This window comes from Ailuropoda melanoleuca, unplaced genomic scaffold (assembly GCF_002007445.2).
Source record: "Ailuropoda melanoleuca isolate Jingjing unplaced genomic scaffold, ASM200744v2 unplaced-scaffold5931, whole genome shotgun sequence".
Classification (NCBI taxonomy): Eukaryota; Metazoa; Chordata; class Mammalia; order Carnivora; family Ursidae; genus Ailuropoda; species Ailuropoda melanoleuca.
Genome location: NW_023233070.1, coordinates 56,813 through 81,099, shown reverse-complemented (window position 1 = coordinate 81,099; position 24,287 = coordinate 56,813). Strand labels below are relative to the sequence as shown.

The following is a 24,287-nucleotide window of genomic DNA, read 5'->3' as shown; positions in this document are numbered from 1 at the left end:
AGCACTGGGTGTTATATGCAAACGATGAATCATGAAACACTACATCAAAAACTAATGATGTACTCTATGGTGAATAACATATCATAAAAAAAGGGAAGTATATAGCAATACAGGCCTACCTCAAGAAGCAAGAAAATTTTCACATACACAGCCTAATGTTACACCTAAATGAGCTAGAAAAGAACAGAAAATGAAGCCTAAAGTCAGAAGCAAAAGGGAAATAAAGATTGGAACGAAAATAAATGATATAAAACGAACAAAAAATGTAGAACAGATTGATTAAAGAGTTGTTTCTTTGAAAGAATTAATAAAAATTTATAAACCCCTCCCCTGACATATCAAAAAGAAAAGAGGAAGGACCCAAATAAATAAAATCATGAATGAAAGAAGAGAGATCACAATGACCACCACAGAAATGTAAACAATTAAAGGAGAATATTATGAAAAATTATATGCCAACAAACTGGTCAATTTAGAAGAAATAATGGATAAATTCCTAGAAACATACAAAATGCTAAAACTAAAACAGGAATAAAAATTTGAACAGACCCTTAGCCAGCAAAGAAATTGAATCAGTAATCAAAAATCTTCCAACAAACCAAAGTCCAGGGCCAGATGGCTTCCAGGGGAGTTTTACCAGACATTGAAAGAATTAATACCCATCATTCACAAACTATTCCAAAAAATAGAAATGGCAGGAGTATTTTCAAACTCATTCTACAAGGCCAGCGTTTCCTTGACTCCAAAACCAAAGACTCCATTAAAAGGGAGAATATCCCTGATGAACATGGATGCAAAAATTCTCAAGAAGGTACTAGCAAATCGAATTCAAAAGTACATTAAATTAATTATTCATCACAATAAAGTGGGATTTATTTCTGAGCTGCAGGGATGGTTCAGTATTTGCAAATCAATGAACATGAAATGCCACACTAATAAAAGAAAGGATAAGAACCACATGGTCCTCTCAATATATTCAGAAAAAGCTTTGACAAAGTACAGCATCCATTCCTGATAAAAACCCTCAACAAAGTGGGGATAGATGGAACATATCTCAACATCATAAAGGCCAAAGACAAAAGACACATGGCTAATATTATCCGCAATGGGGAAAAGCTGAGAGCTTTTTCTCTATGGTCAGGGACAAGACAGGTATATCCACTCTCATCATTCTTATTTAATATACTAGAAGTCTTAGACTCCGCAATCAGAGAACAAAAAGAAATAAAAGGCATTCAGATCGCCCAGGAAGAAGTCAAACTTTCACTATTTGCACACAACATGATACTCTATGTAGAAAACTCAAAAGACTCCACCCAAAAATTGCTGAAACTGATACACGAATTCAGCAAAAGTGCAGGATAAAAAATCAATGTACAGAAATCTGTAGCATTCCTATATACCAATAGTGAAGAATCAGAGAGAGATCAAGGAACTGACCCATTTACAATCACACCAAAAACAATAACATACCTAGGAATAAACTTAACCAAAGAGGTGAGAGACCTAACTCTGAAAACTATAGAACACTGATGAAAGAAATTGAAGAGGACGCAAATGGAAAAGCATTCCATGCTCATGGATTGCAATAACAACTATTGTTAAAATGTCTATTCTACCCAAGGCAATCTACACATTTAATGCAATCCCTATCAAAATACCAACAGGATTTTTCACAGAGGTAGAACAAACAATCCTAAAATTTGTATGGAACCCCAAAAGACCCCAAATAACCAAAGCAATCTTGAAAAAGAAAAGCAAACCTGGAGGCATCACAATTCCAGACTTCAAGTTATATTACAAAGCTGTAGCGAAGACAGTATGGTACTGGCACAAAAAGAGATACATACATCAGTGGAAAAGAATAGAGAATCCAGAAATGGACCCACAACTCTATGGTCAATTAATTTTTAACAAAGTGGGAAAGAATATCCAATGGAAAAAAGACAGTCTCTTCAACAAATGGTGTCAGGAGTACTGGACAGCAACATGCATAAGAATGATAATGGACCACTTTCTGACACCATATCCAAAAATAAATTCAAAATAGATGAAGACCTAAAATGAAACTAAGGGTACAATTGAATTACATCTTTGAGCTGCTGAAAGTAAAAATTCTCAATGCAGAATTCTACTTCCAGTGAAAATATGCTTCACAATTTGAGACATTTTTATAAAAATATTTTAAAGACAAAAGCTGAGAATAATTGGTCACCACAAGGTACATATATATACATGGTATAACACATGTAATATATGTATTATATAAAATATGAAAGTGTTATATATATATAAAGGAAGTTTTTCAGTGAGAAAGAAAATAACCCACATGGAAATTTGAACATGCCGGAAGTGTTGAAATGCCCTTGAAAACAGTAAATGGTTGGGTAGATGGAAATATTTACATTAAAAAATCTTTACCTTTCCATTGGCTATTTAAGGCACATGTAATAGTGTACTGTCACGTTTATATAAATATATAAGCATAAATACAAAAGCACAAATGATGGAAAGACATTAATGGAATTATATTCTTATGATATTTTTATATTATAATATTTAGAAAACATGAATATTCTATGAAGAACATGAATACATTTGTGAATGTTCATGTAATAAATTTTAAAATGTTTCATACCATCTACTATCCATATGCTATGGATATAGATTTTGTTACTTTTACCTTTCAATAGTATGGTCATTTGAATGATGCAACTACACATTACACATTTAGTACATCATGGTAGTTAACATCCTTGGAATAGACAGAGTATATAATAAAACTAACAGCTATTCTGTAATTTAACTGTATTTATCTATAAAACTCTGCTGTATAAACAGAAATGTTTGGGAACCATAGTTAAAATTAAAGGTAAGCCTAATAGCACGTTCACTTCTTGATTGGAACTAAAAGCATATACAAAATTCTGATTGACAGAATGATCTGTACTGTTAAATATAGTTGCCACTGGCCACAAACGGCTTCTTAAATTTAAATTAAATAAAGTAAGAAATTTTAGTTCTTTAGTTGCACTATCGACATGTCATGTGCTCAACAGCCACATAGTCAGTGGGCACTATTTCTATAAGTACTGAAAGCTCTGCTAAAGCACAGTGATCTAGATACTAACGCTCTGGATACCAAAACCCATCATCATAACTTCCTCCTGGTGATAATGGTGCTGGTTCACAAATTGGAGGAGAATATCCAACATCACAGTGACAATTAAGCAAATTATTGCAAACCTAAAACCAAAACCAAACAAAAAATTATAAACATTTTCGGTACAATGCAAAAATTAAATGCATTATTTGCGACTGTTAGTCAATGTAAGTTATTTTAAAATGATCACTTCATACACTATAGTTTTTATTTTAATGTGGAAATTAATTTTTACAATAAAATATAATTAATGTCTTTGCAATATTTTTTCAATGTCATAGATACTTCCTCTTTGTCTCTTGTATTTTTAAATAATAATAAATAACACTCTGATACGATGAAAATGCCTTATTCTACAAAGGCATAGAAATTATGAAGCTAGAAATTATAAAATAATGGGAGTTGACATGTATTATGAATTGTGCTAGATTTTTAAAAAATACCTGTGGTAAGAGCCAATTTTTACAAAAAATTGGGGGGAAAAACAAAGGAGAAAGCTTGCTTAACCAACACAGATAACAAAATGTACCTTGCTAGAAATAGAAAGGCCAGAAAATATCTATTAATGTGATCAGGTGGATGAATCAGAATGGTCAGAAGCAGAAGAGAGAATCTAGAAATAGATTCATGCAGAAATTCAATTTAAACTAAGTAAGAAAGGAAAGAAACAGAAAGGAAACTGTTAATGATAGGACATGTAAGTGATTTGGGAGAAAATTTTGATAAAAAATCATGCAGGGAGGTCAATGTTTTCCTACATTGCTATATAAAATGTGAAGCAACAATATGGCAGGAGACGCAAGTCACAAAGTTAAAGCCAAAGGCAGACTTGGAAAAATCTACAAAATTTCTATACCCTGGTAGATGATTTCACAACGGTAAATATGAGAATCCATACATGCTTAAGACCTGTATCTTTATTTCTTACCTAATGCAAATTAACAATAGGTTTAGCATGTGAGAAGAGATTTTAAAAACTGAGAAGCTAGTCTGGCTAGAAGTTGAGAAAATGCACATTTTCATTCATGACAGGTGAGAGCAAAAACTGGTATACATTTTTTAATAACATAATATTTCTGAAAAATTTAAATGGTGCATAAATTTGACCCATTAGATCTCATTGCTAATAATTTAAGAAACCAGATAATTGTGCAAGGGTGAATGTACAACAATGTCCATTACACAATTATTTCCATTAATTAAGTAAAAATTGGACATTATCTAAAAGTCCATTGGTAAATGAGGCTTCAAATATAGTATGGGAGAGACATACATGTGAAATAAATTGAAGCTATTAAAGGACAAAAGAGATCTGAGTGGGCAAGAAAGTCTTCTCTCACAAAAATATTAGATTATAATATGTGTAATATAAATATATTAAGTCTGTGTGTTTAAACATATCAGTACAGATACATTCAATTATAAGCAAAATTTATATAAGCATGTATAAATATACATTTGTAATCTTCAATAAACCCATTTCCAAAATTCATACTGGAGTATGTGCATACTGCCCTTTAGTACAAAGTCTGACGTTTATTAACCCATGAGGCCTGTAATAATCTGAACACATAAATCATATGCATACGTATATGTAATGGAATCTACTTTCCTTATTTAACTGTAAGTTTCTAAAAGAAATTTCCACATCAAATAATTCTGAACTTTATTACTATCCTGGAAAAAGTTCCGACATGGATTTTAAACATTATACATAAAAATAAAGGAAATATTACGTACCCCATGTCCACTGCAATTTCTTTCTGATTGACAGTTGGGTCTATTTGGGTAGCTATCGGCATCTTGGCAGATTCCACGATAACAATACTAAAATGTTAAAACAAGCAACAACAAAAATTTTAAAGTGAAGAGTTGAGCAATTGTACTTGGTACAAAAATCAGATGCACAAGATACATACAGATACAACACACACCCCCAACACACACACACACACATACACACACACACGCACACACACCAGATGAATCTGGATTTCATGACACCTACTCCTTCTAATAAAAGAGAGTCCAAATGGCATGTTATTACACTACCACATATAAAATTCTGAGAATGAGATACTATTTTTCCCCATGAGGGAGCACAGCTGTGAGTTTACTGATACTAATTGGCATAAGAACAAACATAGCCACTTTTACTGACCATTTGTAATGAGCTAGGATCTGTCTCTGCATTTTCTATGCACTTTTATAATGTATGCTCAGATTGGCCCTGTGAATAAGATGTTTTTATCCTCATTTTATATTTGATAAAAATAAATGTACTCTTTTAAAGTCATACATGAGTTACTGACAGGCCCAACATTCAGTGCAAGAACCACTTTAGTCTCAGAGCCACGTATTTATTGATCAATGCTAAATATCAGTGTTCCTGTCATTTTTATATTTATTTCCAACATTAATGACAATATCTCTTATCTTTCACATTAGCAGTGTGACCCAGTGCAAGTTATTTAATTCCTCCGTGCCTCAGTTTATCCATCTTTAAATTTGAAATAGCAATTGATATCCAAGTTTTTTTAAACTATAGGTTATTTAAAAAGGTAGGTTATAAAGATGAAGCAATTTGTTAGACATAAATGGATAAAAGTAATGTTTGGCACATACTAAATGCTCACTAATACAAGATACTGATTAACTGTTTATTTCCTTCATTTTCATGTAGACTTTAAGTGCTTATTCCTCTATTTAAATTTTAGTTTAATCTGAATATCTTTGGGGTATTTTCTAAGATTATCTGCTGGTTTTTCTCAGGTTATCTGATAGAGTATCCACTATATGATAAACAGTCTCAAAAATTATTTTCTATTACCATTAACCTATTATCATCATAAAGGACAGAATATCTGCTTGTTCGGGGTGCCTGGGTGGCACAGCGGTTAAGCGTCTGCCTTCGGCTCAGGGCGTGATCCCAGCGTCATGGGATCAAGCCCCACATCAGGCTCCTCCGCTGTGAGCCTGCTTCTTCCTCTCCCACTCCCCCTGCTTGTGTTCCCCCTCTCGCTGGCTGTCTCTATCTCTGTCAAATAAATAAATAAAATCTTTAAAAAAAAAAAAAAAGAATATCTGCTTGTTCATTAACTGAAAGGGCTCTGATGAAGCCGGCAAGAAAAACAAAATGTTGGACAAGCCAGCATTACCTGTTCACAAAACCATCTTCATTCTAATTCTCCTTAAACATTGTAATGGGGCAATAATAAACTAGTCATATTTCACTGGGTTGTCTTTAGGGGAAAAACAACCCAGGGAAAGTTAAGACCCATGCTTCTGATACAATTTCCTTCAAGTTAAGTTTGTAGCTGGTTCCTTTGTAATGACAGCAAAAGCAAGAGACACTATAAAAGTACTTAGAACGTGGCAATGGTTGGGGTGATGTTTTGAATATAAATTAATCTAGGAGACTTCCTTCTTTGAACTCACAAAGTGTCCCAGAATCAGTCACATCATGGTTCAAAGAAAAGGAAAAACAACAACAACAGCATAAGTAAATACATATTTCCTAAAGAAAAATGCCTGGATTATATAAGCATATTTTCTTATAGTCCCAGGTATGAGTAAGAAAAAGGCAGTTAATTTTATATATTTATTCAATGATTAGCTTATCTAACTTTGGACAATTAAATGCCTCAAACATACCCCTCTTCAAGTTTAAAATGAATGTGCTGAGGAGTGTTTATTTTCCCTACCCTACCTATGTGAGCTAGAAATCACTTCGATAAAATATTCTCCTAAATCTTACAAATAAAAAATAGAAAATAAAAAAAAACTTTCTATCATATCCAATATTAAGCAAACTTGCATTGTTGATATAATGCTTATCTCCATGCAATATACTTTTTGCTCAGTATATTACAGTATTAAATACATACATTTTATTTAAAATTTTATTATGATTAATAAGAGACATACTTTTCATGCTAATAAATAAGATATAAAGTCTCCCCTCTCTCCCTCTTTCTCTTCTTATTTATCAAGACAATTTTTACAAAGGACCCACATTTAATGAGAATGAGGTAAAGAAGTCTTTCCTTTCCAACCACTCTGAAATCAATGAACAATGTAGAATAACAAATGAAAATATAGTATATCTTTGATGAATTTTTTAAATAACCACAGAAGAATGCCAATTCAAATTCACAGACATGGCACTCACAATCGCTCCCCTTTTCCTCATTAATGTGAGTAAAGGAGAATCAGAACAAGGCAATTAGATGAAATATTTAAGAACTTGTGGGATTTCAAAATAAAATGAAGGCCACTGATGGATAAAACGAAACAACCACATCAAATACAATGATAAAGGAGAGAGCCTGGTTGATCAGCCTCACAGTGCTCTGGGAGATCTGCAGCCTCAGGGTAATAAGGAAAAGCAGAGGAGGAAGAGCCAAAAGGGCAGGTTGGGCAGGGAGGCTAAAATGTGGAATTATCCATGGAAGTGTCCGCAAAACCACAGAAGTAGGTCAGCTCTCATATTCACTACTCACCTCTCCTTTCTCTCAGTTATAAAACGAAGAAAACACAGCACGTTTATCCCCAGGGAGAAAATTTAGAAAGGTATTTTGTTTCCTAAAGCAATTGAATTAATGATGACTATAATTTGGGCTTTTCAAGTCTACCCTCTAGGAGAGCACTATCCAATTAAACTATTGAAAGTACCATGGCCTAAATGGCTAGTTCCCAAGTGAAGACTGTCATTTGACAAATCCTTGTCACCTGGAAAAGGCTGTCAGGTTGTTGTTATTTTTTTAATTAAAAATAATGTAGGAGTAAAAAGTCATGCCAACTTAAAGCTCCTACTGAACCAAGTAGGAAAAGTCAGTCTCCCTCCCTCCCTCCTTCCCTTTCCTTCCCTTCTCTTCCCTTCCCTTCCCTTCCGTTCCCATCCCTCCATTTCCCTTCCCTTCCCTCCACTTCCCTTCCCTTCCCATCCCTCCACTTCCCTTCCCTTTCCTCCACTTCTCTTCCCTCCCCTTTCCTTCCCTTTTCTTCCTCTCTCACTCCTTTCTTTGTTCTCCCTCCATGGGGACATTGGCCAGTTGGACATAAGCTAATGATCAGATTTTCCCAGGCAGAGAATCCCTGGAGAAATGATCTCTAAAGCTTGTAGTGGTCATACAGGGTAGTGAGACAAACCAGCATGACAATCTTCTGTGACATTTTTTTGCGAGTCCTCATATGGTTTTATTTCAACTGTTGTCTTTATAATTGTATTTTCCCTGTAGGTAAGATGCTGTTTCACTCTCACTAGTTTTTTAAGATTCTTTGTCTTAATTTTCATTAATTTAATTATGCTGTATCCTACTGTGAATTTTACTGGGTTCATCCTCTATTCTTTCAGCTTCTCTCATTTTTAGGCTTATGCCTTTTGGCAAATCTGAAAACTTTCCAGGTGTTATTTCCTCAAATACTTTTCCATCCTTAAACTCTTTCTCCTATCCTTCTAGAATGACAATGTCATGGATATTATATCTTTTATTATAATCTCACGGGTCTCTTAGGCTCTATTCATTGATTTTCAGTTTACTTTCTGTTATTCAGATTGGGTATTTTCTATGGTTCTATCCTCAGCTTTACTGATTCTTTACCCTGTCCCCTCCATTCTGCTCCTGAGCCTATCACTGAGTTTTCTATATTATTATATTTTTTGTTTCTAAAATTTCTACTTGGTTCTTTTTTATGTCTTCTCTCTGTATGCTGGGAGTTTATGTTGTTTCTCTCTTTTTTTTAATTTAAATTCAATTAGGCAACACATGGTACATTTCAGATGTACTTTCTATTGTTTCATTAGTGGTTTCAAGCATGTTTGTAATTGTTCTTAAAATATGCTAAGGATGGATGCTTTACATTCTTTTAAGTATACCAGTATCATCTTGGTGTTATCTTGGTGTCAGTGTTTTGTTTTGTTTTGTTTTGTTCTATTTCAAGTTGAGGTTTTCCTGGTTCTTGGTATGAAGAGTGGTTTTTGAATGAAACTAGATATTTTGAGTTTTATGTTAGGAGATTCTGAATCCAGTTTAAATCTGTTTTAACAGTTTCTGTTAGAGCTCTAGAGGGAAGACAAGGGACATTGCCTAATTATTGCCAGGTAAGGTTGGAAGTATAGTTTTCACTAATACCTGAGATGAGAAGGCCTCCTAAATTACTACAAGGGTCAAGGAAGGACAGACACCTCTGGGCTCTGCTCATACCACCCTGTGAAAGGAAGGTATGCCCGCAATTTTTTCTATGCTGTTTAGTTGAAGTAGAACAGTTATTATTTAAAAGTGTACTGTTTGCTAGACTGCTTCTTTTGCTAAGAAGTCAGGATTTCCTTGATGACTTCTTTTTGTCTGTTCCATTTGGCATTTCTGAGTTGCTAGCTTTTCTGACACACAGCTTGGGATATATGAAGCAAAAAGAAAAGGGAACTCATTGCTATGTTGTTCCTTGGGTTCTGTAGTCCCTGCCTAGTCTGACTTTCTCTCTTCAGCTTTCAGAGTCTTCTTAAGTTTTCTTTACATTAAAATTTTTTTTAACTGTACATAGTGGAAAAGTATGTCTGGTGCATCTTTCTGGAACCACAAATCTCTATCTAGTCATTTTTAATCATCACATAATACATTTATCAATATTCTCTTTTATGTAACTCATTTTGTAGCTTTTAAGAAATCTTTGAGTGTATCAGACACTAAATTTTCTTTGAGCTCTTCATTAAAACATTTTGATCTGCAATTCTTCTGAAATGATACTTTCTATTTTAGTCTAGAGGTCAATTGATCTATCCTGATGGCAATGTTGCAATGGTTTAATTACTTCAACTTTACAATAAGGGTTGATATATAGTAGTATGAATTTCCAGTTTCCATTTTCTTCTTTAAAATTACATTGACTATGGGGTGCCTGGGTTCCCTAGTTGGTTGTGTCTGCCTTTGGCTCAGGTCATGATCTCAGGGTCCTGAGATCCAGCCCTGCATCTGGTTCCATGCTTAACAAGGAGTCTGCTTTTTCCTCTCCCTCAACCTCCATCCCTCCCTGCCACAACGGGCTCTTTCTCTCCCTCTCAAATAAATAAATAAAATCCTTTAAAAATGTTAAAAATTACATTGATTATATTTTATTTCTGCCCTTTGAATTTTTCTGTATATCTTCAGGTCAATTTTTCAATCTCCACTAGCAAGACATCCCCACCTCACCAAAAAAACAAACAAAAAAAAAAAACAAAGACCAGCTGGGAGTTTGATTCCTTATGGTATAAATTCATCAATTGATTTTGAGAACACTGACATCATAGCAACATTAAGTCTTCCAAGAAATGAGGATGGTTTATCCCTCTCTTTATGTAGATCTCTGTTTAGTAATGCTTTGTACTACTTTGCAGTTATCAGTGTTGAAGTTGTCTTGCATATCTTTTATTTAGTCTTCCTAGGTTATAAATGCTTTTAAATGTTATCGATGCCACAATATCATGCTAGGACTCCTTCTAAAAACTTCATTTTTTACCTACTTATAAAGCTAGAATTTCAAAGACAGAAAGTCACAGCTGCTACAATCTTAGCTTGGGAAGGACCAGCAAGACAACTTAAGCCAAAAAACACAATCTACATCTCAGTAAAAATCACAATCCGCAGAATTTCCATGTGCAATCCAAACCATAGAAATGCATGTTTTGTAGGTTTTGCCCTGATTTCTCACTCATTATATTGGAAATATATGGCCACATCATTAAAATTATTCACAAATGTCACTGTACAAGGAAATGTAGTGTTCTGTTATTTATCTTACCAACCTACAGTTGGCATTTAATGTGTCTTTGCTTTATTTTCTATTGTATGTCACATCATAATTGCTCTCTACAAATGCATATTTCCTAATATCTAAAAATTAATTATTATTACATTAGAAATGCATTGAAAAGCATGTTAATATATTAACTCTTTACACATTTTTTAGGTGGGCTCCATGCCAAGGACAGGGCTAGAACTGGCGATCCTGGGATCACCCCAAGCTGAAATCACGAGTCATATGCTTACCTGACTGACCCACCCAGACGCCCCACTCTTGACACATTTCTAAATCACTTCTCAGAAATCTAATTTATACTTCTTTTAGGATGATAGTAAGTTATGCTTCTCACCATCAAATATTATTTTCAATGCCCAAATAACACAAAAATAATGGTTGGATATTCATTTGCTTTGTATTTATTTAATAACAAGTTAGGTGGAATATTTTCATATTCCTTAGTCATATGCTCAATTTAATGAGATTTTTGCACTGATATGTACTGGGGTGTGTGTGTTTGTGCAAATGCACATATACATAATTTACACATATGCTGAGATATATATATAGAGAGAGAGATAGATATAGATATGTATATATATATAAATATTATGATATACATATATGTTATGTTGTGTTTTCTTTGACACCAGCTTGGTGTCCAACAATTCCAAGTAACTCAATTCTGACACTATTTGGAGTTAAAATCACATTCCACAACTTAAAAACTCAGTGCCACAAGACTCACTCCATTTCAGATACGACATGCAAATCCCAGACCACCTGTATTTGTGACCATCTGGCTATAAACTGGAGGTTACCATGGTCCCCTGCTCAGGTTTGATAATTTCCTTATTTGGCTCACAGACTCAGGAAACCATTTTACTTATGTTTACCAGTTTATTTTATAGCATACTACTCAGCATGAGCTAAATGGAAGAAATGCATATATTGGGTGCCAGAAGACAAGGAAGATGTCATAGTGTCCAGGACATCTGTAAACATCTCATCATTGCAGGAAGTTGATTTGTTCACCAACTTAGAAAGTCTCTGAATTTCAATGTTCCAAACTTTTTATCAAGTTCAATCTCCAGCCACACCACTTTTCCTACTTAGAGGTCTGTGAGTACAGATAAAAGTTCCAACTCTCTAATCATTTGGTCTTTTTGATAACCAGCCGCATCTTAAAACAATCTAGAGGTTCCACCCTAAGTCACCTCATTAGCATAAACTCAGGTTTGGTTGGGGGCAGACAAATAACAGAAAACATTCCTATCACACAGGAAGTTCCAAGGGGATTTAAATGCTCTATGCCAGAAACCAGGGACAAAGACCAAATTATTTTATTATTTTATTTTATTATTTTATTTTATTTTATTTTTTTATTTTATTTTATTTTATTCTAATTATGTTAGTCACCATACAGCAATACCTGCCCTCCTTACTACCCATCACAGGGCCAAACCATCCCCCACCAACCTCTCCTCTGAAACCCTCCGTTGGTTTCCCAGAGTCCATAGTATCTCATGGTTCGTCTCACTCTTTGATTCCCCCCCTTCTTTTTCCCCTTCCTCTCTTAATGTCCTCCATGCTATTCCTTATGTTCAACATATAAGTGAAACCATATGATAATTGTCTTTCTCTGCTTGATTTATTTCACCCAACATAACACCCTACAGTTCCATTCATGTCGATGCAAACGGTGGGTATTCATGCTTTCTGATGGCTGAGTAATATTCCATTGAATATATGGACCACATCTTCTTTATCCATTCATCACCTGAAGGGCATCCCCGCTCCTTCCACAGTTTGGCTATCGTGGACAATGCTGGTATGAACATTGGGGTGCATGTGCCCCTTCTTTTCACTACATATGTATCTTTGGAGTTAATACCCAGTAATGCAATTGCTGGATCATAAGGTAGCTCTATTTTTAACTTTTTGAGGAACCTCCATACTGTTTTCCAAAGTGGTTGTACCAAATTGCATTCCCACTGACAGTGTAAGAGGGTTCCCATTTCTCCACATCCTCACCAACATTTTTTTGTTTCTTGCCTTGTCAATTTTTGCCATTCTAACTGGTATAACGTGGTATCTCAATGTGGTTTTGATTTAAATTTCTCTGATGGCTAATGATGTTAACATTTTTTCACGTGTCTGTTAGCCATTCATATGTCTTCTTTGGAGAAGTGTCTGTTCATGTCTTCTGCCCATATTTTGACTTATTTGTTTTTTGGGTGTTGAGTTTGAGAAGTTCTTTATAGATCTTGGATAGCAGCCCTCTACATGTAGTGTCATTTGCAAATATCTTCTCCCATTCTGTGGGTTGTCTCTTTGTTTTGTTGACTGTTACCTTCACTGTGCAGAAGCTTTTTATCTTGATGAAGTCCCACAAGTTCATTTTTTCTTTTGTTTCCCTTGCCTTTGGAGACTTCTCTTGAAAGAAGTTCCTGTGGCCATTGTCGAAGAGGTCAGTGCCTATGTTCTCCTCTAGGATTTTGATGGATTCCTCCCTCACCTTGACTCTTTCATCCATTTAGAGTTTTTCTTTGTGTATGGTGTAAGATAATGGTTGAGTTTCATTCTTCTGTATATAGCTGTCCAATTTTCCCAGCACCATTTATTGAAGAGACTGTCTTTTTTCCACTGGATGTTTTTTTCTGCTGTATCAAAGATAAGCTGCCCAAAGAGCCGAGGGTCCATTTCTGGGTTCTTTATTCTGTTCCATTGAACTACTTTTTGTGCCAGTCCATGCTGTCTTGGTGATCACAGCATTGTAATATAGTTTGAAATCAGGCAACGTGATGCCCCCAGCTTTGTTTTTCTTTTTCAACATTTCCTTGGCAATTCAGGGTCTTTTCTGGTTCCATACAAATTTTAGGATTGTTTGTCCCAGCACTTTGAAAAATGCCATTGGTATTTTGATCGGGATGGCATTGAAAGTATAGATCACTCTGGGTAGTACAGACATTTTTAACAAAGTTTGTTCTTCTGATCATGAGCAAGGAATGTTTTTCCATCTTTTTGTGTCTTCTTATATTTCTTTCATAAGTGTTCTGTAGTTTCTAGAGTATAGGTCCTTTACCTCTTTGCTTAGGTTTATTCCAAAGTATCTTATGGTTTTGGCTATTTTAAATGGAATCAACTCCCTAATTTCTCTTTCTATAGTTACATTGTTAGTGTATAGGAAAGGAACTGATTTCTGTGCAATGATTTTTTTTATCCTCCCACATTACTGAATTGCTATATGAGTTCTAGTAATTTGAAGGTGGAGTCTTTTGGGTTATCCACATAAAGTATCATGTCATCTGTGAAGAGAGAGATTTTGACTACTTCTTTGCCACATTGAATACATTTTATTTCTTTTTGCTGTGTGATTGCTGAGGCTAGGACTTCTAGTACTATGTTGAACAATAGTGGTGAAAGTGGGCATCCTTGTCTTGTTTCTGATCTTAAGGGAAAGGATTTCAGCTATTCCCCATTGAGAATGGTATTTGCTGTGGTCTTTGCATAGATGGTTTTTATGAAATTGAGGAGTGTTCCCTCTATGCCTACACTCTGAAGAGTTTTAACCAGGAAAGGATGCTGTATTTTGTCAAAGGTTTTTTCTGCGTCCTTTGAGAGGATCATATGGTTCCCGTCTCTTCTCTTATTAATGTGTTCTCTCACACTGATTGATTTGAGAATGCTGAACCACACTTGCATCCCAGGGATAAATCCCACCTGGTTACGATGGATAATCCACTTAGTGTACTGTTGAATCCTATTAGCTAGGATCTTCTTGAGCATTTTGGAGTTCATATTCATCAGGGATATTGGTCTGTAATTCTCCTTTTGGATGGGGTCTTTGCCTGGTTTTGGGATCAAGATAAAGCTGGCCTCATAGAATGAGATTGGAAGTTTTCCTTCTGTTTCTATTTTTTGGAACAGTTTCAGGAGAATAGGTATTATTTCATCTTTGAATGTTTGGTAGAATTCCCCAGGGAATCCATCAGGCCCTGGACTCAGATTTTTGGGGAGGTTTTTGATGACCACTTTAATTTCTTTACTGGTTATTGATCTATTCAGATTGTCCATTTCTTCCAGTTTCAGTCTTGGTAGTTTATAGGTTTCTGGGAATACCTCCATTTCTTCCAGGTTGCTTAATGCATTGGCATATAGTTGTTGATAATAATTTCTAATAATTGTTTCTATTTCCTTGGTGTTAGGTGTGATCTCTCCCATTTCATTCATAATTTTATTAATTTTGGTCCTTTTTTTTTGGATAAGTCTAGCCAGTAGTTTATTGCTCTTATTAATTCTTTCAAAGAACTAGCTTCTAGTTTCATTGATCAGTTCTCCTATTCTTCTGTTCTCTATTTCATTGATTTCTGCTCTAATTTTTATTATTTCTCTTCTCCTGCTTCGTTTAGACTTTATTTGCTGTTCTTTCTCCAGCTCCTTTAGGTGTAAGGTTAGTTTGTGTATTCAGGATTTTTCTATTTTTTTGAGTGAGGCTTGGATGGCTATGTATTTCCCCCTTAGGACCGCGTATGCAGTATCCCATAGGTTTTGGACCAATGTGCTTTCATTCTCATTGGTTTCCATGAATTGTTTAAGTTCTCCTTAACTTCCTGGTTGACTCAAACATTCTTAAGCAGGATGGTCTTAACTTCCAAGTATTTGAATTTCTTCCAAATTTTTCCTTGTGATTGAGTTCTAGTTTCAAAGCACTGTGGTCTGAGAATTTGCAGGGAATAATCTCAGTCTTTTGGTATCAGTTGAGAACTGATATGTGACCCAGTATGTGGAAAATTCTGGAGAAAGTTCCATGTGCATTTGAGAAGAATGAGTATTCTTTTGTTCTAGGGTGGAATATTCTGTATTTCTCTGTGTGGTCCATCTGCTCCAGTGTGTAATTAATTCAAAGCACTTGTTTCTTTGTTGATTTTATACTTAGATGATCTGTCTATTGCTGACAGTGAAGTGTTGAGATCCCCCACTATTAACATATTATTATCTATATGGCTTATGCAGTTGGCTGCTCCCTTGTTGGGGGCATAGATAATTACAATTGTTAGATCTTCTGGTCGGATACACCCTTTAAGAATGGTATAGTGTCCTTCTGAATCTCGAACTGCAGTCTTTAGCTTAAAATCTAATTTATCTGAGATGAGAATTGCTACCCCAGCTTTCTTTTGAGGTCTGTTGGCATGAAAAATTGTTCTCCATCCCCTCACTTTCATTCTGGAGATAACTTTAGGTTCAAAATGAGTCTTTTGTAGACAGCATAAGGATGGGTCACGTCTTTTTATCCAATCTGCAACCTTGTGCCATTTCATGGGAGCATTTAGGTTGTTCACATTGAGAGTGACTATTGAAAAATAGGATTTTATTGTCATCACGTTCTCCGTAAAGTCCTTGTTTTTATAGGTTGTCACTGTAAATTTCTGGTCTATATCACTCTTGGGGTCTTCTTCTTTTACAGAACCCTCCCTTAATAGACTGCAGGGCCAGCTTGGTGGTCACATATTCTTTCAGTTTCTGCCATTCTTGGAAGCTCCTTGTCTCTCCATCCATTCTGAGTATATCCTTCGTTGCATGTTCTTCTCATTCACTACCCTGAATATGTCTTGCCAGCCCTGTCTGGCTTGCCAGGACTCTGTGGACAGATCTGCCATTATTCTGATGTTCCTCCCTCTGTACTTTAAGAAATCTCTTACCCCTCACTGCTTTCTAGATTGTTTCCTTGGATCTAAGATTTGCAAATTGTACTATTATATGTCGTGGTGTCAGTCTGTTCTCATTGATTTTGGGAAGGGTCCTCTCTTGCCCCTTGGACATGAATGCTTATTTCCTTCCCCAGATTAGGGGAGTTCTCAGCTACAATTTGCTCAAATATATCTTCTAGACCTCTCTCTCTCTCCACCCCTGCAGAGATCCCAAAAATTCTGATATTGGAATGCTTCATTGAGTCATTAATCTCTCTCAGTTTGATCCCTTGGGTTTAAAGCTGTTTTTCACATGCCACCTCAGGTTCCTTCTTTTCTATCATCTTATCCTCTAGTTTACAAATTTGTTCTTTTGCCTCGTTTACCCTAGCAGTCAGATTATCCAGATTAGACTGTATTTCATTCATACCATTTTTCAGTTCATCTTGATTAGATTTCATTTTTGCCCTTAGAGATTCTATATTGTTGTTAATATTTTTCTCAAGCCTAGATATCACCCTCATAACTCTGAAGTCTATTTCTGACATCTTGGTTATATCCATGTCCATTAGTTCTGTGGCAGAGGCCACAGTCTCTGCTTCTTTTCTTAGTCATTAGTCTGATTTCTTCTCTTAGTCATTCTGTTGAGGGGTGGTTGAGGGAATGTACAGAGTCCAAAGAATTAAGCCCATCCCAAGCAAGATGCACCTGTTTTATAGGGACCTTACAGTTGTCAGCCTCTTGTTCTTCCAGCCTGTCTTCTGGCGGAGGAGCCTGCAGTGCTGTTACTCCGGCATCCCTGTGTGGGCAGAGTTGCCCTACCCCCTGTGGGGGGATGGGCTCAGTGAAAACTGGTTTTGGGGGGCTTTTGTTCTCTGGTGGCTTTCCCTGGCCGATTTCTATGTCTCTTCTGAGAGTCAGAGCAGAAGTGACCACATCCAAACCTCTGTCTCAGAACAGAGAGATCACAGTCGCTCTTCACAAGCTCTCCAGGCCACACTGTCTCCTTTTCTGTCTGTGCTGCTAAACACGACAGTCTCCTGACTTGTGCACCCCACAGCAGCACTCCAAGCTCTCACTCCCAGGGCAGGGCGTGTCCTGCCCTTTGTGCTTCTAAAACTACAAGCTATCCCCGGTTCACATGTGTGCCCCCAAAGCTCCAGGTTTCAGTCTGGGGGGCTGCCCTAAAAGCCTTTCCCTGCCACTACCAGTCTGCGAGACTGGGCTCAGTCCCCAGCACAGGAGGCTTTGCCTTCCTCGTGCAAGTTCGCAGAGGGTCCCTCCCCCTTCTGTTTATCTTCTGATATCTACCCACAGAATTACAGCTCCCCGCTTCATACCTCAAGACCAACCGCCAGAAATTTTGTATTTGTAGAGATGCAGATACAGCTTCTTATATCTCAGGCTGATTTCACAGGTGTTTTGAATGGTCTGGTTAGATTTCCAGCTCACTTCAGGGGACTGGTTGAAACAGGGTCCCCTACTTCCCCACCATCTTTTTTCCTCCCCTCTATGTGGATTTCATCAGTATTGATGATGTAAAACAAATTGTCCTAGGAGACCAGCTGGATGTCCCAGCAGCAGTGGGAGGTCCTGAGCCAGCAGACCAAATTATTTTTGTGTTATACCACGCACACACACACACACACACATGCACACACACACACACTCTTAGTGTATATTAATGAATGATTAAATAAGTTAATAAATTTATGTATTTACTCCATCATAGTTATAGTAAATATTTTTTCAGTTTAAATTATCTTTGAAAGGATGACATATTACTTTATAATGCAGTCAGTTACTAGTATGTTCATTTGCAATTACATCATCATTTTTATGTCAGAATAAAATTATCTCAAGTTACTGGTTACTTCCATTTTCTGCTTTATTTTCATTTCTTAAAATATTATATCTCAAAGTAAATATTTAAATTAAAATGTGAGATAATTGTGTACATCCTTTGATCAACTAATTTTTTAATGGTACCAGTTTAAAAATATTTTATTCTGTTTCTGAAATTTTTAAGAAAAAAATAGACAAAGCTTATACTCTGTTTTATTATTGTGTCTTGTGGAAAGGCCAAATTTTTAACATATATTATGCTTTTGGAGGAAGAATTAGGTAAGACGGCCAATGAGCAAATGTTTTAGTTTCATTACAGTCAAATTAATTATCCTTGCAACTTAAAGAAAGATGAAATTCTTGGCTTTTTTTTTTTGGCTTTTCTTTGTTATTCTTATTAGTCAGGTTGTTCTCACATAGTTTCTTGGTGCATTATCTGTACTTTTTTGTTCTTTGTTTACACAAATTTTTTAAGATCAGATCCTGGCCTAACAGAGAGATTTAGATTCTCAAGTGTGAGAACACAAGTTTAAATACAGCAAAATTTATAATAAAACAATGATAGTGAAGCAATAAAAATTCTGATGTTTGAATTTGATGGTCATGATACAGTAACCAAAATTTGTAACATTAATTATAAATGAAAACTCTTTAGGTCTCTCTCCTTCTCTCTCTCTCCCCAGGAGGAACAGTTCTATATCTCAGTATAGATTCACTATGTCCACGGGAGGAAGTGAGTTCAGGGTTTTTCCAGACCGCCATCTTGGACCTCATCCTCTCTCTTTTTTTTCACTCTTTCTCATGCACAAGCACTTACATACACAGACACTCAGATACACACATAGATGGAATGAAGTAAAATTTTTATTTACCTTATTTGCTCCACACATAGTGCCATTGTTCATTCTGGAAGCATCCACAACTAAACCTCCTGCTTCAGGTCTTAAATACCCTGACAAACAGATATGACCTCCAAGGTAAGTATATTGAACATCATAATTTGTTATAAGTACTATTTTTGAATGTGTCCAGTGACAAACTATTGTTCCGCAAAGGGCATTCCTGGCAATAAAAGGCAGAAAAAAAGCTCATATGTCACTTAGAGACACAGTATGTTTAGTAAATAGCAGTTCAAAACATGAAGAGAATTCAAAATGTTACTCAAATCATAACATCAAAGTTATTCAGAACATACATCATCTTATAAAGTATAATAAATTCATCTGTATATATTAGGTCCATATCTCATTTGTATTAACTTATTTTTGAACACACACACACATGCATTTGAAAAAGTAAGGTTATCTAAATACACACCCATAATCACATTTTTTTCCACAGTTTCCAAAAACATCTTGTTGAAAATTCACTTCTTGTGTACATAGATAAGTAGAAACTTTAGCAACTGAAAATATAAAGTTACAATTACTCATCTTAATAAAAACTTATATAGGTACATCTAGACAATAGCAGTGCTCAGTCAGTGTCATCTACTATAAATTTTAGGTGTCATCTCCGGCCATAAAAGGAGAAACACTAAAAACTACCCACTTGAGAACAGGAAAATTATATCATAGGCAGAAATTATTAAGAAAGCAGTCATTTGCTCTCTTATCTACAATTCTAATAGTCTACTCTTCTTTGCACCAATCACCTGAAATTTGATTAATACCTTTTTTTTGTCCTGTACTTATTATGTCTATTTTGCCTCTTTACATAGTTCAATGGCACATTGATTGATAATTTTAATTTCAAATTAGAATTTACACAAACAAAACCTTTTATGATGGCTATTGGGTGGATTACTGACTTTAGAAAATACAGTTTGAAAATGAACCCCAGAAAAAAAGATACAGCTATTACATTTTCCAAATAATTTTGCACACTGTATATCTGGATCTTGGCATACTCCTTCAAAGCAATAGGCAGTCTTATTATTGCATGGTTCTAAATCAGCAGATTTCACATCAGGTACACAAGCTGTAGATGATCCATTGCAATATTCTGGAAAATCACATGGATCTGTCATTTTCCTACATAAACGTCCTCTTTCCGCTATCTGTGAGACAAAGAAAAATCAGTATTTTTTTAAAGTCGTGAACTAAAAATGTAAAAAAACTTAAGCAAAAGTAGTGTATTTCTGTCACTTCCATTATTATTACATTTTTACTTAAAGTCAAATTATGAATTCACTTAAAACTCCAGAGAAATAGATTGGAAAAAACCCAAATGTGAATCAGTGGATGAATAGATTAACAAATCGTGGTTTATTCACACAATGGAATATTTTCAGCCATTTAAAGGAGCACTGATACATATGCTCCAAGGTGGATGAAACTTCAATGCTATGTTCAGTGAAGAAAGCCAGACACAACAGCTCACGTATTCTATACTTTTACTTATATGAAATATCCAGAATAGGTTACTCCAGACAGAAGAAAATTGATGATTGCCAGGGACTGAGGGGAAGGGAGAAAGGAGAACATGGGCTTAAAGGGCTAGGAGTCTCCTGTTTGAGTGAGGAACATGTTTTGGAACTAGGTAGAGGTGGCAGTTGCACGACATTGTGAATGTACTGAATGCCACTAAGTTGTTCACCTGAAAATGGCAAGTGTTATGGTACATGATTTTCACCCTAATGTTTTTAAAGGCTCTGCCAAATGTAGGAATTATCCCATGTCTAAGGGAAGGGCAAGGGACTGTGTAGAAAAGCTTTTGTGCTCAATCTTGCTGATTTGGAGACAAAGGCCAAGATGAGAGCCCTGGTGAAGGGAAGAGAGACAAGGTTTATTCCTAAGTAGTAGAAACTCTAGGCTTGACTCTATATTCGTGCTTGAAGACAAGTGACCACTGGCTTCAATAACTAGCACATAGAATGAAGAAGAGCTCACATAGAACGAAGTAGAATGACGTTAGAAGATATTTCATTGACAAAGAACCTGGCAAATCTGAAATCTGGCAATCAAAATCTCTAATTAATCAGCTTCTATAATTGTCATTGACTCCTGAACGTGACACAGAAAAGGCAAGGTGCTACAATGAAGTGATCCCCTTTGTAACTCAGTCTCTTTCAGGTCTGGTTACAAAGGAAAATTGAATGGATGACTTCCCAAGGGAAGTCAAGGATTCAATCTACTTCTGGGACCAGGAGTTCTTGCAAAGTTAAACCTCAGTATCAGACATGCTACATGCTGCTGACTATTTTACTTGGACCCCTGTTATGCCATTCTCAAAATGAGATTATTATTGTTTATTTATTCAAACGTTGTATGTCAACTGTGTGTTGGGTGGCTTATTTGTAATTTTGTCATAAGTTGCTTGATCATGAAGAGCTAAATTCAGGTATGACCAAGAGGAATTCATAGTGTCCAAATAATCTGGAATTAATATTGAACAATAACAGGATGGGGCCAGAGTAGATTAAAAATAATGCAGTGAAAAGCACAGCTAAGGAGTTGAAAAGATTTAAAGATATCCTCAGAACATGGAAGTGAGCTATGTATGAATCAGATATATAAAGTTACATATTCAAAAGTTGTGTAAAAAACAGTTTTTAAAATGCTACAAAAAAGAACACACAAGAACACAAAAAATTATGGAGGAAAATCATGTAGTATTTTGAAAGCTTACCAGACAAGTTTTTCTATCACAGCATGGTCCATTGCCCACACTCTGCATATCCAATCAGAGTACAATCTACAGGATTACAACATTTTTTATGAGTGCATTCCTACAAGCGAATATAAGAGTTACATAATAGGCATCTTCAATCAAATAAATAATTGTATTTATTGTCAAAATATACAAAATATTTCACCAAGTTAATTACTTGGGGAGTACTTTTCTATTTTACCAAATCTCCTAAAGATACCATCTTGGGAAAACAAAACAATTTATGCATGTGACAAAAATATAGAGATTCTAAATTATAGTATCTTATTACCATAAATAATGTTTCAAAGAAAAAAGCTTGTAATTATCTTTTTGCCTCTAAGACATTATATTAAACATTAATTCCAAAAATTATTAGATATATAATAAAGCACAAAAATATTAATAACTCCTCATAATATACTATTTTCTTTTTTCCATATAGTAAGCAAGTGATGTTTCACAAGACTGATAGTAATGTTTAAAAATTAGTAAAGTGGATAGGCAAAAATAACTGTTTATATTTGTTTCAATATTATCATTTTGTCACTCGTGTGCTGAAAATTTTACATATCTGCACATTATGGTTTATTTTGTATTTCTGTGTCTATATTTCTGTTGATAAATTCATCTATTTCCTTTATTTCTAAGCTTTATATTAATGATATTAACTCCTGGCCACCAATATATCATCACTACATTTTAAAATTTGTCATGACAATTTACTTTTGATTTTTTTTCCTCTGCTAACTTCTTGATATTGTGAGATTGTGAAAACCATAATCTTTTTATTTTCTGGTTTTGTTCTTTAAGATTATGGATAGAACTTTACTCCACCCTAACCCCACTAAATATGTGAGTTTATAGTATGTGTGTAAAATGTTAGTGTTATATATATTTATTCATTTATTTTCATTTTACATTGAATTTTTTTATTTGACTATAGTTCACAGAATGTTACATTCATTTCAGGTGTACAACTTTGTGCTTTGACAAGTTTATACATTATGCTAGGTCAGTAAGTGTAGCTACCATAAGTCCCCATACATCATTCTAAAAATATCATTGACTGTATTCCTTATGCTGTGCCTTTTATTCCTGTAATTTATTCACTCCATAACTGGAAACCTATATCTCTCTTTCTGCATCACCCATTTTGCCCAACCATTCACCATCCACCCCTCTGGGAACCATCATTTTGTTTCTCTGTATTTATAGGTCTGATTTTGCTTTCTGTTTATACATGTGACTTTCTTTTTTTTTTTTTTAGATTACACTTATGACTGCAATCATATGGCATTTGTCTTTCTCGCTCTGACTGATTTCACTTAGAAAAATGACCTCTAGGTATATCCATGTTGTCTCAAATGGAAGAATCTCAACCTTTTCTACAGCTGCATAATATCCCATTGTGTGTATGTGTGTGTGTGTGTGTGTATACACCATTTTTTCTTATCCATTCATGCATTGATGGACACTTAAATAGCTTCCATCTCTTGGTTATTGTAGATAATGTTGTGATAAAAGTAGAAGTGCTTGTATCTTTTTGAATTAGTGTTTTTGTATTCTTTGGGTAAATGATAGTAGTGGAATTATTGGATCATATGAATTTCTATTTTCAATTTTTCAAGGAACCTCCATACTGTATTTCACAGTGCCTGCACCAATATAAATTCCCACCAACAGTGTACAAGTGTACCTTTTTCTCCACATTCTCACCACTTTTTGTTATTTCTTGTCCTTTTGTTATTTCTTGTCCTTGTTACCCATTCTTTCTGGTGTAAGGTGATGTGTAATTGTGACTTTGATTTGCATTTCCCTGATGATTAGTGATGTTGAGCATCTTTTCATGTGTCCATTTGCAATCTGGATGTCTTCTTTGGAAAAATGTCTATTCAACTTTAAATCAGATTTTTTTTGGTGTTGAATTATATCAATTCTATATATATTTTGGATATTAACTCCTTATCAGATATATCATTTGCAAATATCTTGTCCCATGAATAGGTTGCCTTTTTGGTTTTTTTCTTTATTTTAATTTCAGTATAGTTAACATACCATGTCATATTAGTTTCAGATTCCATACATCGCCCAGTACCTATCACGACAAGGGCACTCCTTAAGCCCCATCACCTATTTAACTTATCCCCTCACCACCT

At 35.1% G+C, this 24,287-nt stretch overlaps 1 protein-coding gene across 1 annotated transcript in view; it reads right to left on the bottom strand.

The window, feature by feature from the left end:
• LOC100478377 (A disintegrin and metallopeptidase domain 3) overlaps nt 1-24,287 on the bottom strand; it is an 88,669-nt gene that overhangs the window by 29,281 nt on the left and 35,101 nt on the right. Inside the window, 7 exon segments of the mRNA XM_034652393.1 lie at nt 3,132-3,246; nt 4,904-4,990; nt 19,350-19,539; nt 19,795-19,882; nt 20,341-20,536; nt 22,108-22,143; nt 22,145-22,207. Coding sequence (XP_034508284.1) covers nt 3,132-3,246; nt 4,904-4,990; nt 19,350-19,539; nt 19,795-19,882; nt 20,341-20,536; nt 22,108-22,143; nt 22,145-22,207 — 775 coding nt within the window.